This window comes from Capra hircus, chromosome 10 (assembly GCF_001704415.2).
Source record: "Capra hircus breed San Clemente chromosome 10, ASM170441v1, whole genome shotgun sequence".
NCBI lineage: Eukaryota > Metazoa > Chordata > Mammalia > Artiodactyla > Bovidae > Capra > Capra hircus.
This window is the reverse complement of record NC_030817.1, coordinates 47220171-47237517: the sequence shown is the minus strand read 5'-3', so window position 1 is coordinate 47237517 and position 17347 is coordinate 47220171. Positions and strand designations below refer to the sequence as shown.

The following is a 17347-nucleotide window of genomic DNA, read 5'->3' as shown; positions in this document are numbered from 1 at the left end:
AAGGTATTCTGTAACTAAAATTATATGTGTCTTTTTACACACATACATACACATACATGAATATATTTGTGTGAGTTTGTGTGTGTTTCACCTGGAGGTAAAGTATAGAACTGTTCACAATGAACTCTGGGCAGCTTCACAAACACACATTGTATTGATCCAGGAGTGAACTAAGCATTACTACCAGGAGTCTCAGAAGCTGAGGAAGTATCAGCAGAATGTCTCATAAGAAGGGGGAGCTTTCAAGATGAGGCCTGGGCCACATACTTCTACTCCATGAAGTAGCAGTCGGCCACTCAATCTGATGACTATTAAAATATTTAAAGAAATATGTGTACATGCACACAGACACAAACGCACACACACAGAGCATTGTTGTAGTCTGAAGTGGAGTGAGGTACCTGGGCAAGGGATGTCTATTTGATTATTTAGGAGACCTGCCTACTGTGACAGGACACAAGATCATTATCTTTACTTCTCTCTTACACAGTGGATACCTTTTTCACAATATGACAAGAAGTGATCTAAGCCAAGCACAGCATTTTACCTTTAGGCAAATAATTTTATACATACCCTATACTTTGACAGGTCAATTCTTAAAGAGTTATGCAACTGGTCCAGTAGTTTTATGAATTTTTCCCTCTGTACAAAGAAAACACAAAAGAGGAAAATGGAAATCAATGATCATTCTAAATGCATTCCTCACAACAAAACTAGTCTGAGTTAGGGCCCCCATTCTATAGAAGGCGTGGCTCTTAGTCTTCATGTCTTGTCTCTTTTGTGACCCTATGCACTGTGGCCCACCAGGATCCCCTGTCTGTGGGATTTTTCAGACAGGAATATTGGAGTGGGTTGCCATTTTCTTCTCCAGGGGATCTACCCAACCCAGGGATCAAACCCATGTCTCCTGCATCAGCAGGCGGATTCTTTACCACTGAGCCACCACAGAAAACCATTTTATAGGAAGGAAGGTCAAAAAGTGTCAGTTATTTCTCCCAGATCATAGAGCTGGAATGTGCAGTAGCTGTGATTCAAGCTCAGGTCTCTGACACCAAATCCACACTCTTTCTGTAAGTCACACCGCCTCTCTCTGATGAATGAGACAGTATCCAGAGAGCTGTGTTAGAAAGAGTCCAGACAACACAGTAGTATGAGTCAGGAAGAAAAATACAACCCAACCCCCTACAACCCTCACATGCCACACCATCTCTCCAAAATTAAACCATAGCTTTTTAAAGTTCTCCAATCTATGGAAGTGGGAATAACTACTCTTTTTGTCAAAATCAATTTCAAAAAGCATTTCCCTTTTGGTAATAGACTTCATAATCTGAAAGGTTCAACTGCCTTTACAGTATAATTATGATTTAGTGCTAAAAAAAAAGTATAAAAATCAGGTGAACAAAAACTACTGATGCCTTCTTCTGATATTGTTCAGGGTTGGACTGACCTCTTCAGAGAAGGATTTGAAGATGATAGGTGATAAGCATTAAGTAGTTTTGCTAATAATCATAAAGATATAGGTATGTGGATTAAATAAATTATACAAATTAGATACAGTGAAAACCATCAAAGTCACACAAAAAAGTTATAGGTCGACAAAAACCAGTCTGAGTCCCTGATTTCCAAACAAAAATGAAAAAAAAAAATAGGGAGATGGCTAGATGACATTAAAGGCTTATCCCTAGATTAATATTCTATAAATATTACATTATACTGTATTAGCAAAAGTAGAAATTTTTCCCAGTAGTTTCACATAAAAGGTAGATTTATGGGGTATATAACTCATATTCCTTAGAGTCACTGATCTTGATGAAATGAGCTGAATATTAACAGGAGTTGATAAAAATGTTGAGACTTCAATTTTCTGAATAGACTGCCTTTTATCAGGTTTATACATCAGTGAACAAAGTTTGGGTATGGCTGCTGTGTTAACTAACGCCTGTGGTGGCAATGAAGGAGTCTAAGAAAAGAAACTTGTCTTCCAGAAGCTTGTCATCTTATTAGGCAAGTAAGATTCTCCAGGAAAGCTGCCCCAAAACACAATGAATGTCTTGGAGTTTTCTTTCTTATGCCCTATCATACCTTCCTAGGGGAGGAGGTGACCTATACTGCCCTTTATTAACCCCTCATCACCCAATGATGTGGGTCAGTGACTCTCAATCAAAACAGAAAAATGAAAGAGCCAGTACAATCATCAGTTTAGGTCACAGTAGTTAATCATTCAATGATCATAAAAATCACTGTGTTTGTGTCAGTCTCTGAATGCTCTATGCAACCTCTGTGATTGGTATGAATCATTAAGACAGCTGACATGACTCTAGTCAATCATGCTATGACCCAAACACACTGGGACCAACTCATCTGGCCATCTGCCCAATACCCATTCTTCTTTTCCTTACTAACAGAACCTCAAGAGTCAAATGTGTCCTTTATGAAACACTTACCTTCCCAGGCTTTTTTTTTTTTTTTAACTCTTAGAATGGCCATGTAGCAAAGTTTTGGCCAATAAGATGTATCTAGCTTATTAAAGGAGATATAGAACTAGCCAAAATATTATCAGTGAATTATTATTTAGAAAGATTCTAAAAGAATGTCCTGCAGAGTTTGTTGTATAATATTAGTGTTTGCCATATAATTATTTGTCAGGCCATTTTTCCATTTGCCCTTTGTGTGTCCCTCCTTTTTCCACTTTAAACTCAGGCTAGATAAGAGAAGGTCAAATATACTGAGGCTATAAGATAAAAGCTTAACAAATGGTAAGAAGGATGAGGTAGGAAGCTAGGAGCCCCCACATTTCACCCTTAATTCTGGCTGTCCATCCTTTCAAAACATTGCAATCCTAAGCAGCTGTATTAGCCCTGAAATCCTTACCACCTCTGGACTTAGGTTACATGGGAAAAAAATACTGAGTTAACTTTGTTTAGTCTGTTTCATGCAGCTTAACAAAATTCTGACTGATACAGATTATGCATTTGGTCTTCCTACCTAGGTCTTCAGTGCCCAGCTGGACAATTTACATTCAAAGAAAATAGAAAACTGGAGAGAAAACCACCAGGCTTGTTGTTGCTAAATCCCAAACAATATCAGATGATATGAAATTAAAAGTGTTCTGCTGATTGAATTTTCATAGACATTTTTTAAACAGCAGGACAGCTTGAAATTTAATTTTATTTACCATGTTTCTATTTAACTAGAGTGAGATTGGCTTTGTGAGAGCAGAGGGGGCCTATTACCTACATGGTGTGATTTGAGAAATAAGAAAAGACTGTGTGATTAAAAAATGTTTCCCAAGGGGCATGCTGCATTCCTGAAACTGCCACATTATGCCTGGTATTTGGTAGGGACCTAATCTATAACATTAGCAGTAAGCATTACCTGTTATCAAAAATTAAGTTTTAATTAGTTGACAAGAATACTCTAGACCAGGGGTCCACAAACTGCCTATGAAGAGCCAGACAGTGAGTATTTGCAGCTCTGTGGTCTCTGTCACAACTACTAAACTCTGCCATTGCAGCACATGAGTTTCTACAAACAATATATAAATAAATGAGCATGGTTGTTTCCCAGTAAAATTTTCCTTATGGATACTGAAATGTAGATTTCATATAATTTTCATGCATGAAAAAATGGTAATCTTTTGATTTTTTAAAACTACTTAAAAATGTAAAAGTTATTCTTAACTATAAGCCATACAAAACCAGCTGGTGGGCCACTTTTGGCCCAAGGAAAGAGGGAGTATTTTGAGTAGGGGGAAGCAGTTGTTATCCCACAAGGACACTCTTAGTAAGTTTCCCTAGGATCCTGGGAATCGTGGAAGGATTATAAGGAAGGTGTGTAAAGGGTGATAAGGAACCTCTGCATCACCCCCAGCTTCTCTCTCAATCTGGTTGCTTCTCAGTATCTCACTCCAAAAGCAGTGGTAGATTTACCTGAGCTAATGGTGTTTAAGCTCTGGGGGATCTTCACTTGATTCAGCTTCCCAGGGATGAGCCCTAGCTGCATGTTCAACCTGCTCTTAGGTTTTTACAAAATTTATAAGAATAGGATAAACGTATTCTGACCTGGATCAGAAAATTGTATTTTCTAGAAAGCATTTTCTAGATGATATCAAAAGCAGTCATTCTTTAGGCTGAACAGCAACATTTCAAGTAGAACTAATGAATAGGCTATTTTGATAATTTAATTAATGCTAACTGTATGAATATATTAGAAACATATTTGCACTCCTTGTAGATTTGAGATTAATACTGATATTTGCAGGGATACCATAAAATTATAAAATGCTAATGAAACAATGTTATCAATGACACACTAATTAATAAATGACATAAATTCAAAGAGTATATAGTCACTTAAATAGGCAAACTTGAAAAGCACTGAGATATTATCATCCACTGAGCAAGAAAGTCTAATGTTTTGCTCAGTTTGACTAAAGTTTAGATAGGCTTCTTCTTGACTCTGAGTCTTACTTCCAATTTTTTTTTTTTTTAAATTTTTAAAGCACTTTTCTTTCTTAGGTTCCTTTTTTTTTTCACAATAATAAAAGATGTTTATCAGTTTTCACAATCGATAGGCTGACAAAAAAAAAAAAAGATAATTACAATCACAAGCCATAACAGGAACATGATTAACTGAACAATATAAAATAGTTACATACAATTTGGGGGGGTCAAGCAGAGTGATATGGTAAGTGGAAGGGCAGACATAAACAAGTGCACGTTTTCATCCACCCAGCCAGTCTATGTCTTTGGTTGGTGCATTTAATCCATTTACAGTTAAGGAAATTATTGATATTTATGAGAAGGAAGTGGCAACCCATTTCAGTATTCTTGCCTGAAGAATCCCAGGGACGGAGGAGCCTGGTGGGCTGCTGTCCATGGGGTCACACGGAGTCAGACATGACTGAAGCGACTTAGCATGCATGCACGCACTGGAGAAGGAAATGGCAACCCACTCCAGTATTCTTGCCTGGAGAATCCCAGGGATGGAGGAGCCTGGTGGGCTGCCGTCTATGTGGTTGCATAGAGTCGGACACGACTGAAGCGACTTAGCAGCAAGTAGCAGCAGCATGATCCTACTACCATTTTCTTAATTGCTCTGGGTTTATTTTCTGTAGATCTTTTCCTTCTTGTTTCCTGCCTAGAGAAGTTCCTTTAGCATTTGTTGTACAGCTGGTTTGGTGGTATTGAATTCTCTTAACTTTTGCTTGTCTGGAAAGCTTTTGATTTCTTTATCAAATCTGAGCTAGAGTCTTGCTGGGTAGAGTACTCTTGGTTGTAGTTCTTCCCTTTATCAATTTAAACACACCGACGCTTCCATCAACATAAACATTCCCTCTGGTTTATAGAGTTTCTGTTGAGAAATCAGCTGATAGCCTGATGGGAGTTCTCTTGTATATTATTGATCATTTTTTCCCTTAATGCTTTTAATATTTTATCTTTGTTAACTTTTGTCAGTTTGATTACTATGTATCTTGGTCTATTCCTCCTTGGGTTTATCCTGCCTGGGACTCTCTGGGTTTCCTAGATTCAGCTGACCATTTCCTTTTCCCATGTTGGGGAAGTTTTCAGCTATTACCTCTTCAAATATTTTCTCAGGTCCTTTCTCTCTCTCTCTCTTTTTCTTTTCTTTTTGCAATTTGTTTTAGGCATCATGTTTTTTCTGTTTTTTTTTTTTTCTATGATTGCAAGCATTTCTTGTCATTTTATCAGAAATTTCAGGTTTCTCAGGAATTTGGAAAAGGAACACATATGTTGGAACATGGCTGTGTGATCAAGGGGAAGAGCTGATTTTTAAATTATTACATAAGTTTCAGGTGAACAGTGTTATAGTTTGACACATCTATACATTGCATAGGGATCACCACCACAAGTCTAGTTTCCATTCATCACCATAGAGCTGAATCCCTGCCTGATACAGATCTCTCTTTCACCTCCAAACTTTCCTTTACAGAGTGAACTTTCTAAGTCAGAAATTCAAACAGATTCTACATGATTCCTCAAGAATTAAGTCCAAATATCTTAGTGGGCATTAAAGGCCCTCAGTCATCTGATGTCAATCCAGCAACACAACAATCTCTTATATTTCTATCTTTTAGTCTATCTGCCCTCCTCGGTAGGCACACTACACACCCTTTTAACTTACTTTTGCATCTTCTCCTTGTCTTTACTTCAAAGTCCCAGGTAGTTTTCCTACTATTTCTTGGACTTTGAAAAGTACTGCTCACCCTTAATAGTACTGTTCCTTTTGGCAAGCTTCCATGAGCCTTTGAAGAGTATCAATCACTTTCTCCTCCTCAATCTCAGAGCACATTTATAAATATGAGCTCCTTTGACACCCCATTTGGGGAGTGATTTATGGTTGTTGTCACACACAGTTATCTGACTATCCCGTTAGATCATAAGCCTCAGAGTACAGAGATCAACATCTCTCAGCCCCTCTACGACCATCATGCCTTACATGAAGTATCACATAAATATGCATTTGAATAAGTGAATAAGTAAAAGAATACATGTAATAATAAAGGATTGTTGTTGCTGTTTAGTTGCCCAGTTGTGCTGGTCTCTTTGCAACCCCATGAACTGCAGCACACCTGACCTCCCTGTCCCTCACCATCTGCCAGAGTTTGCCCAAGTTCATGTTCATTCCATGAGTGATGCAGGGTATTTGTTTTGTGGGGCACTGGCTATGTCAAAGAAGGTGTCTATGCTGAAGAAAAAAAAAATGGGGCTAGATAAACATAAATTTTACTAATAATTTCTTTGCTATTTGTGTCTTAGGATAAGGCCACCCAGGCGACTCAGTGGTAAACAATCTGCCTGCCAATGCAGGAGACATGGTTTTGATCCCTGGGTGGGGAGGATCCCCTGGAGAAAATGGCAACCCATGCCAGTACTCTTGCCTGGGAAATCCCATGGACAGAGGAGCCTGGTGGGCTAGAGTCTTAAAATACTCACTAAATAAAGTTCCTAAATTATTCTCTTCAGAGTTGAAAAACAGGCTCCCACCTAATGCAAATTCTTTTTCAACTCTTGTTCTACCTATGGTGTTTTCAACACCAATGAAGCTGTTTTTGTTGAATCAAATTCTTTGATCTTGACTCCCAGCAATCTTTGCACACAAGGGTGTGCTGAAAAACCATTTCTTCAAAAGAACAAACCCTTGATTTTTAGCATTTACCAATTTTCATGATGTAAATACTCTCCATATTTCCAGTTTCAAAGATGGCTGTATTCAACAATCAGCTTGCAATATTCTTTAAAATTCAGCAATCATTGTCTGTCAGCAGGCACAAACTAGCTCTAGGACACCACTATTTTACACTCAATTTTCAACAGTCTTCTCCTAGATATGGAAGATGGCTCTTCCCTAAGGGCTCAGCAGGTAAGGAATGCAGGAGACACAGCAGACTCGGGTTTGATCCCCGGGTTGGGAAGGTTCCCTGGAGGAAGGCATGGCAACCCCCTCCAGTATTCTTGGCTAGAGAACTCCCATGGACAGAGGAGCCTGGAGGGCTACCATCCATGGGGTTGCAAAGAGTCAGACACAACTGAGAGACTAAGCACAGCAGCAGCATTATTTTTCTACCCAAATCCTTTGTCTCTGTCACTATCATGATTCCATTTATCAAACCTAGATTCCACGGTGAGTCACTTCAACTTTTTTTGATTGCCTAAACCTTCCATTGCCTCTTTTTTTTTTGGCAAAATTTCAGCCTTATGCTGAATCTGTTACTACATCAGAATCTGCATGCTGAGAAATTCTGAGGAAAATGCACAGCCACATGAATTATTATGACAACAGAGTTATGCTTCCTGATGCCAAAGGAGACCTTCAGCTTTACTAGGAACTTGGCTTACGAGGCCCCGAGGCATTCGTCTTTCTATTCCCTTCAGGAGCTTAACCAAACCTTTTCCAGCCACCTCCAGTTCGCACATCTCTATCATAGGCCTTATCTTATACCTGGACATTTCTTGACCTATAGACTATCAGAGAAGATTAGGAAATGCTGTAATGTAATGTAATTAGGGAAATGTTGACTTCATCAAATTTTCACTCCTATATCAAAAATTTAGCATTCTCTGCAAGGACTCACACAACATTCCCTCAAATTTCAGAGCAGAACTTATCCTTTTTTTCAATTTCAAAGAATGTTCCTCCTTCAGTCCTCTTGACCATGTTTACTTCTTCGTCCTCTGGAATGTGATGGAATCACTTATGCTCCATCCGATAAATTTGCAACATCACTTTTGCAGCTAGTTCCTGTCCTAACAATGTATACATACGTTCAGTGTATCTCAGTAGTGAGTAGCAGTAGTGCAGTCGCTCAGTCATGTCTGACTCTTTGCGACCCCATGGAGTATAGCCCACCAGGCTCCTCCATCCATGGGATTCTCCAGGCAAGAGTACTGGAGGGGTTGCCATTTCCTCCTCCAGGGGATCTTCCCGACTCAGGGACCAAACCCAGGTCTCCCACATTGTAGGCGTCTGAGCCACCAGGGAAGTCAGTGTATCCTATTAAACACTAAAAACTCCTGCTCTCCCAGACAGTAAAAATAACATGTTTTTTTAATGATAAAGCCTTTCAATCTTAACCAATCTCTCTTACCATTTCATTCAAGTTGCTTAACAGATTAGTCTCAATTTCCTCACACATTTTCTCTATTTTTTCATTATTATAAATTAAAAATATAATATAGAAAAATGTACAACTTTAATATAAAGATGAATACAACCCCCACGGCCCTCCACCAACCACAAACACACCAAAAAAAAAAAATTAGCTCTTTCCTACCAAGTGGTTGCACCATTGGCATTTTGGTACATTTTCTTTCAGGGTTGTTTCTAAACCAGTAACTATGTATGTACATGCACGTACGTGTGTGTGTTTTCAGTGCTAGAATTAGAGTATATACAGAGTTTTGTATGCATATGTTTTGATTTGCAATTAGTTCATGGGCATTGCTCAGTTATATAAATGTTCCTTTAAAAACTTGATTTTTAAGTTACTGAAAGTAAAAAAAAACTTGATTCTTTAAATGATTGCATTATATTTTAGGGACTAAACAAACCCTAATTTATACCACTATTCATACACGCCATTCACTGAGGATTTCTAAGAAATTAGGCTTTAATCTCAACCACTTCACTTAGCAATGACCTCCTAACTGCCAAACCTCATTTCTTTCTGGATCTTACTTGGACTTTTTGCAACAGTTGACAAAGCGATACACTCCTCTTTTCTTAAAGTATTTTTACCTTGTCTTTCATAATGTCAGGTTTTTATTATCTTTTTTACCCAATTTGTCTAACAATTTTTCTCAGTGAACTTTGCTTGCCCCTCCTCTTCACACACATGTGTTCTATGTTTTCACTTTATTCATCTAAACCATGACTTTAAATAGCACTGCACACAAAAAATCTGGATTTGGAAGAGTAGTGATTTTCTTTTCTTAAATATATGTTTGCGTTACAATCCTTATAGGTAAGAAATCAAATGTGTCTAGATTACACCTTTGGGCAAGATAAAAAGGGGGCTATATAATGGTGTTTCAATCTGAGTCACAACTGACAATATCAGCTTCAGAAATCAGATTAATAAGAACTTTAGGCCAAGCGGATTCAGGGAATGTTATACTTTTGTATATGTATTCTCTTGAGCAAAGTGGATTCTTTTCAATAGGTAGAGAAAAATCTAGCCAAGCCTATGTATCAAATCACCAAGTTATCAAGATGTAATCTGAAAAAAGACTTCTTATTTGACCATCTTCTATAAATTATTTGATTTACAAAATGAACTTTTTAATAATTACGTTGCCACTAGAACACTACAAAGTAGTGAAATCAATTTGGCTCCTCTTCTTTCGGTCAGCATGAAGCATGCTATCTCATTTTCCTCCAGGTAGTTTTTACAGTGGAAATTAATCATATAAACGCAGCTTTTTCTCAGAGGTAGACGGGCTCAGTGTTCCACAAGATTGGCTTATTCTCTACAGTATACCCAGGCATAATATTAAAAGCAAAACAATTTCATAACACCAAACACTTTATGTTACAGGTAAAATCCCAAGACAATGAATATTGTTATCAAGATGAGATTTTTTATAACAAAAACTGTTCTGTGATGTGGTAATGGCCATAACAGTATTTTGTTGAGCTGGTTAGGGAATTTTCTTTGGTGCCAGCTCTTACAAGAGTCAATCTGTCTAACAAAAGTAGCTGATGTTGTATTGTATATACTGTAGGTAATCAGGAGAGATGAACTCTTCATACCTCATATTTAGAGAGAGCTTTGAAGTCTTAAAAACTAGTTTATCTTTTACTTCATTTGATTTCCATATTAAACTTGAGAAACATGTTAGAACAAAACTTTCTATCCTCACTGAATATACTGAGATATTGAGGCTTAAATGACTGAACTGACTTGCTAAATTTGAATACATACTCAAACTCCATGACTCCTAACCCAGAAAGTGTCCTCTTCTATTAGTATGTATTTTTATTTGTCAATAAATAATAATTACCTTTTCCTTTAATTCATTCCAACTGATCTCACACATTTCCCACGCACTTTCTTTTAGATGTAAAGGACAAGGAAAGAGTAGCCTTAGTAGTACTTTACAACCTTTTATTTGTTAGGTCTCTTTTGTTCCTACTCTATGACACATACCTCAAAATTTGACTTCTAACAACACAATCAATAATAAAAATCTATTCAGGAACCAATTTGGAAGTACAGTGAGAAGAGAAACTATGGTGTCATGGAAACCACTTTCCTACAGTGGATCTTAGTTTCCTCCACAAACAAATGTGTATAGAACTACTTGTCTTACATGGTTATTGAGAGAGAGCTACTGCCTAACAAAGGCCCTGGTGAAAATCTGGGGACTATTTCAGGCATCTTTCCCTTCCCCTCACTGTTCACATGCCTAAAGACACAAAGAACTGTCGATTCTATGCTCTGAAAAGCTCTGGAATTTTTCTTTCCAATCCCATCTCCACCAACTCTCAGTTTAGATCTTCATCACTTTACTGGGATTACCATAAATTTATATCTTATTTCCGATCTTGTCAATTTCAATTTCATTATGCTTATAGAGAATGGGTTCCAGCGTCAGATACAACGGATAAATACTTGAGACTCCTTAGGATCCTGCATTTTTACTTTTCAACATGTTATTAAATGCATTTGAATATATCAGGTGGACAGTCTTAACTAGGTACAGATAGTTTTCTCAGTCTCTTTATACACCTAACACTTTTTCATTTTCACTTAGATGATATGTCCTTATCCATTAGTACCAGTAGAAATCCATAAGAAGTGTAAATGGAGCCCAAAAGGCTCTAGAGAAGCCAACTGAGCTCACAATTACCTGGGAACACTATCTGAAAATTTGCATACATGGAGACGTTTCCTATAAATTCTACTCTATTGTAAAATATGTTTTCCTCCATTAGAAAAACCATTACATATATGAAGATTTAATCTAATGAAGATGTCTACTGACTGTCAAACTTCAAACTTTAGTCTATTATACTAAGAGACAAGGGCTTCCCGGTGACTCAGTGGTAAAGAATCCACCTCCCAATGCAGGAGACTCCGCTTCGATTCCTGGGTCAGGAAGATCTTCTGGAGAAGGAAATGCAAGCCACTCAAGTGTTCTTGTCTGGGAAATCCCATGGACAGAGGAAGCTAGTGGGCTACAGTTCACGGGGTCACAAAGAATTGGATACAACCGAGCGAATGAGCATGCACTAAGAGATTCTTCCTAAGATGTATATTCTGCAGCAACATTCTAAGATATGTGGAATCCAAAACTTGAAAATCTAACTGTAATAAGTTAAGAGAAATTTTTAGTTAAAAAAATAACACTTACTCCGAAGTTGGTAGCAGCAAATCGATCTGAGGCAGAAACTTGCACATTTGTTGAAATGGTTGTGTGAGCATAGAAAGCGTTTATATTTGCCAGCAAGGTGCTCATTACAGCAGGGACACCAGGGCACATGTATTTAGAAGACAGACAGGAAAAATGCCTGTAAGGCAAAAAACATTAAGCACTTTAAAAACAGAACCTAATTAATTCACATAGAAACATATCCTCTAACATCAGCAATTAAACAATTCCTCGACTGTATCTGTGAAAAGGAGAGAAAACTCTTACAACCCCTAAGTGAAAGATAATACAATTCCAGCCTTTTAAAAATTTCTCATTCACAAATGTAAAGTGGTTTATTTAGAATGTGATTTGTCACAGGGACATGTGCACAATTTATTTCAACTGGAGAGTGCTGTGTGTACACACAAAAAGTGCTATTTCCAGTGGAATCTCACACTGTCGAAAAGCAATCATCCAGGAGCCTATCATCTCTGGCAACTCTGACCTTAATGATTTTAGTTCCTGGAGTGCTGTATTACAACCAGAATGTTCTTGCACACTTGCATTCTTCTCACATCAATAAGGTAAACAGGAGGCCCTCCTTTCCCTCCTTTCATTGCACAATGATTAAACAAGTCAACTTAACATCTGACCTGAGTCCAGTCTGTGAGCTTTTGTCATTAAGGAGTAGTTTCCACAAGCAGTTTTATTTTCTGAGATTTTGCTAAATCGTGGATTTAATTAAGCAAACAAATGAACAGTGAAGACAAATTAAATTATGCCAGCTTTATGCTTAAAGATCATTTCTTTTAAACCTTGAATAATAGTATCATTTATAGACATCAGAAGCATCAAGTATTCAATTCTGTTACTTCTCTCAGGAAAACCTATTTCATTTGAATTCTAACAAAAGACTTAAAAATTGAAAGCACAGCTTGTGATAAGCGAAAAGATAAAACATCCATGGAATAAAGAAATTTTCAGTACATAATCTGATCCCATTTTGCCCTCATATCTTAGTAATTTGTCTACCACTTAGGCATCTCTGAATTTTGAGAGAAAAAACTGTTAGGACTCAGTTCTTGATGAATGAGAGAGAAGAAAGAGAAGCGGTTACATTCCAAGTCTTTAGTTTGGATGACTAGGTGAATGATGCTTCTGCCAAGTGAGCCTAGAAGTAGAAAGAAGAAAGGGAATTAAGGTGGGGATTATGCATTCAGTTGAGTTTAAGGCACCTGTAGAGCTTTCATGTAAGAACGTCCACCAGGTTGTTGGAGACCTGGGCTGAATACTTCAGTCTGGGGATCACTTCAAAACCATGAGAATGGATAAGGTTATCCAGGGAAATCAAGTAGAATGAACAGTGTCAGGAAATGGAACCTGGGAAATACCAACACATAGTGAACCCTGGAGATTAGTAGTGAACCCAGAGACTAGTATACCCTGGAGATTAAATAGGAAGAAAAATAAGTGAATTCTAGGGCTGAGATAAAATTTTAAATGATAGGTTAAAGGAAAGCTAGGCCAGTGGAATTAGGGAACCCATGGAATAGGAGATTTGAAGGGTTAAGGATGACCGACGCTGATAGGTGCATTGAAAGAGTCTTTGGTTCAGTTCAGTCACTCAGTCGTGTCTGACTCTTTGCTAAGAATCTAAAATAACTATTGGACTTGACAAACAAACATCGTGTGACTGTAACAAAATCAATGTTAGTGGAGTGACTGGGGGTTGCATCAAGAGGAAAGAGGATGGAAAGTTAGAAAGTAGCAGAAAATGATCCAGGAGAAATGGATCGAGACCATATTTTGTTGATCTTTAGCTAAGGAGTTTGGCTGAAATTCCTGCAGCTGGAAGTGATACCATCAGGTGACTCCGGGAAGATGACTCTGAAGTGTAAAGACGGATTGAAAAGAGTAGGTATTGGAAGCAGAAAAACCACCTAGGGGATGTAGAAGCAAAAAATGACCTTTCTGCCCTGAATTCAATATGACTAAGCACTTCACATACCATAGTCAGAAGGAACAAGATATTTTGCACCTTGAGATAATCTAAAAATCACAGAATCACACTGTTTCTTATCTCCCAAATGTAAAAACCTCAATTATTTCTCTAAAATCTGAATTTCCTAACAAAACAACTGTGAACTGGAGTTTAGCCATGATATACCTGAAAATGTATAGTGGCCTCTGGAAGTATGAATACCAGGCGGAAAGCTGCTGTTTCTGCCAAGAATAGCACAAGGACACCATGTAAACCAGGTAGCCTTAGGAATGCTATGTTTTGTCTTGTCTTGTCTTGTTCTTCTAGTGCTTCTAAAGTCTCATTCCCCCTCTGCACTTGTTGTCATCAAATAGATTTTCCTTTTCTGATTTTTTTTCTCCCTAAGGTCACAGAGCAAGTAAGATAATTAAGGATTAGAGTTCAGGCAATGCAAGTTCAGAAGCATCTCTCTTAACCACCAGGGTGACCTCTTAATTTATTCTCCCTCTCTAATATTGTATATTATATATTGTGTACATATCTGTTGCTTCCAGAACACTTAGTTGTCATTTCATCCAGCTCACCTCTAGCATAGTGTTTTCTTGTACACAGGAGTTGGCCACTAAGTGTTTAATGAAACCAAGTGAAAGCAGTATGAGTTACTGGTATTTAAGGAGAGTTAGAGCATAGGATGTGTGCTTGGTTACTTTGAGTATGACAGTTTATTACAACATCCAACTGATCTGTGAACACTGAGTGGAAGTGCATAGCAGTTAATGCCATAATGATCACAACTCTGAAGGTGAATTCTTTTCTGCTTATAATTGGTACCCTGAGAGCAGTATTTTAAATTTTCCTGAGCGTCAGGCATGCATTCATCTTAGTGACCTGACAGAAATATTTTACCTCCTGATTCAAATGTAACTGAGATGATTTGTGGGGTATGACGGGAGGTAGCCAGCTGTACATGATCTATTCTGATCTTCTGTAGAAATAGCCACAAACCCCAAAAAAGGATGTGAAATCATACCAGTGCTACAAATCAGGTGTGGCAGTCAAAGCTCTTCCTATATCTGGGAGGGATTTTGCCTAAGCTTACAGCAGTTGAGTAGACTGAGAGATATTCAGTGAGTAACTAGCGTCTAAACTCTTAAACTGTTAACCTGACGAAGGAAGAAATGGGAGGGTATTTCTAGGAACCATACACTGTTACAACCCCCACATCAGAAATGTGAGCCCTAGGCTGCTGGCCAGCAAGGCTGTTATTCACTTTCCTATTCCATGGTGAATGGCCTCCCAAGGCAGTGAAGCTGACTCTTGTTTCCCACACCTTCTCAGTCTATACCATTAAAGAGTACACAACTCCCAAGACTGCAATACAGCCTGCACAACAGGGGACGGGCAATGGGATTTGAAGCTACTTAGAAGAAAGGGCTGGAAAAACACGGAGAATAGTATACCCGGGAGATTAAATACAGCCTTTGATGTTATGCTCTAGCAAGACAAGAATTCACAGGTTGTTTACATTATCCAGAAAAGGCATCTGGCTCTTCCACAGAGCCCACCAATAGGAGCACATAAAAATCTTTGCTCAATCTAAAAGCACATGGCATTTGAATAAAGTCATAGCACAGAGGGAACATTTTTGAAAAATCACTTACCATTATAGGATCTGCAAGTGAATACTGGTAACACCCTGGTGGTTTACAAATATGGATTTGGAGTCAAAGGATCCTGTAAGTTGCCAAACAAGCAGGATGCAAACATCCATGCATGTTATTATTGCAACATACACATGTGAGCACACACACTTAAACAGCAAAAATAACTAAGAACTTGGTAGGAAATACTATTAACTAAAATGGTCAAAATGTTATCTCTGGGTGGTGCTACATATTTTTGTAATTAAAAAACATATCTTTTATTTTTAAAAACACTTTACCATTAGCATGTTTTATTGCCCTAATTGGAAAAATATAATACATACATATTTTAAATGTTAATTCAACTTTTGCTCTATTGTTGATTTTTATATGTCTTTATGTAACTTTTAGCACAAGCTGGAATCAAGATTGCTGGGAGAAATATCGATAACCTCAGATATGCAGATGACACCACCCTACGGCAGAAAGTGCACAGGAGCTAAAAAGCCTCTTGATGAAAGTGAAAGAGGAGAGTGAAAAAGTTGGCTTAAAGCTCAACATTCAGAAAACGAAGATCATGGCATCTGGTCCCATCATTTCATGGGAAATAGATGGGGAAACAGTAGAAACAGTGTCAGACTTTATTTTTGGGGGCTCCAAAATCACTGCAGATGGTGACTGCAGCCATGAAATTAAAAGACGCTTACTCCTTGGAAGGAAAGTTATGACCAACCTAGACAGCATATTCAAGAGCAGAGACATTACTTTGCTGACTAAGGTCCGTCTAGTCAAGGCTATGGTTTTTCCTGTGGTCATGTATGGATGTGAAAGTTGGACTGTGAAGAAGGCTGAGCGCCGAAAAATTGATGTTTTTAAACTGTGGTGTTGGAGAAGACTCTTGAGGGTCCCTTGGACTGCAAGGAGATCCAACCAGTCCATTCTGAAGGAGATCAGCCCTGGGATTTCTTTGGAAGGAATGATGCTAAAGCTGAAGCTCCAGTACTTTGGCCACCTCATGCAAAGAGTTGACTCATTGGAAAAGACTCTGATGCTGGGCGGGACTGGGGGCAGGAGGAGAAGGGGACGACCCAGGATGAGATGGCTGGATGGCATCACGGACTCGATGGACGTGAGTCTGAGTGAACTCCGGGAGATGGTGATGGACAGGGAGGCCTGGCGTGCTGCGATTCATGGGGTCGCACAGAGTCAGACACGACTGAGTGACTGAACTGAACTGAACTTTTAGCACCAATAAGAAACAAAGTAATACAACTCCTTTTAAATTTTGTTTGACTAAGGTTAACTTTTCTTTATATTTTTCTTTTTTTAATAAAAGAGTAAAACTTTTCAAGTATACAATGTAAAACTGCATAACCTATATTATACTTTACAGTATCATTAAATAAGGTTTTTATGGATGAAGTTAAACAAATCATCCATAAAACAATCTTTTGTTTCAAAATGTAGCATAGACCTAATTTCTGATTGAGTAAATGCAAAAAAATACTATAAAATTACTAAGAAATAGAAGTCAGTTTTATAATAAAATATATTACTTGGAGAACAGGATTCACACACACAGTACCATGTATAATAATATAGATAACTAATAAGGACCTACTGTATAGCACAGTGAACTCTACTCAGTACTTGGAAAAGAATCTAAAAAAGAGTAGATGTATGGATATGAATAACAGATTCACTTTGCTGTACACCTGAAATTAACATCATTGTAAATTGTACCCCAATAACAATTAAAAAATATCAAGAATTAATTTTAAAGATAGTAATAAAATGATGTCTCATAACTTCGAATGGAAAATATAGGGATGAAAATGGTAAAGATG

The 17347-nt window shown here is 37.9% G+C and overlaps 1 protein-coding gene across 1 annotated transcript in view; it reads right to left on the bottom strand.

Moving 5' to 3' along the window:
- The window catches only part of UNC13C (unc-13 homolog C), a 678662-nt gene that overhangs the window by 299025 nt on the left and 362290 nt on the right, over positions 1-17347 (bottom strand). Inside the window, exons 16-17 of the mRNA XM_005685753.3 lie at positions 11877-12033; positions 574-642 (exon numbers count right to left, since the gene is read on the bottom strand). Coding sequence (XP_005685810.2) covers positions 574-642; positions 11877-12033 — 226 coding nt within the window. The remainder of the gene's footprint in view (positions 1-573; positions 643-11876; positions 12034-17347) is intronic.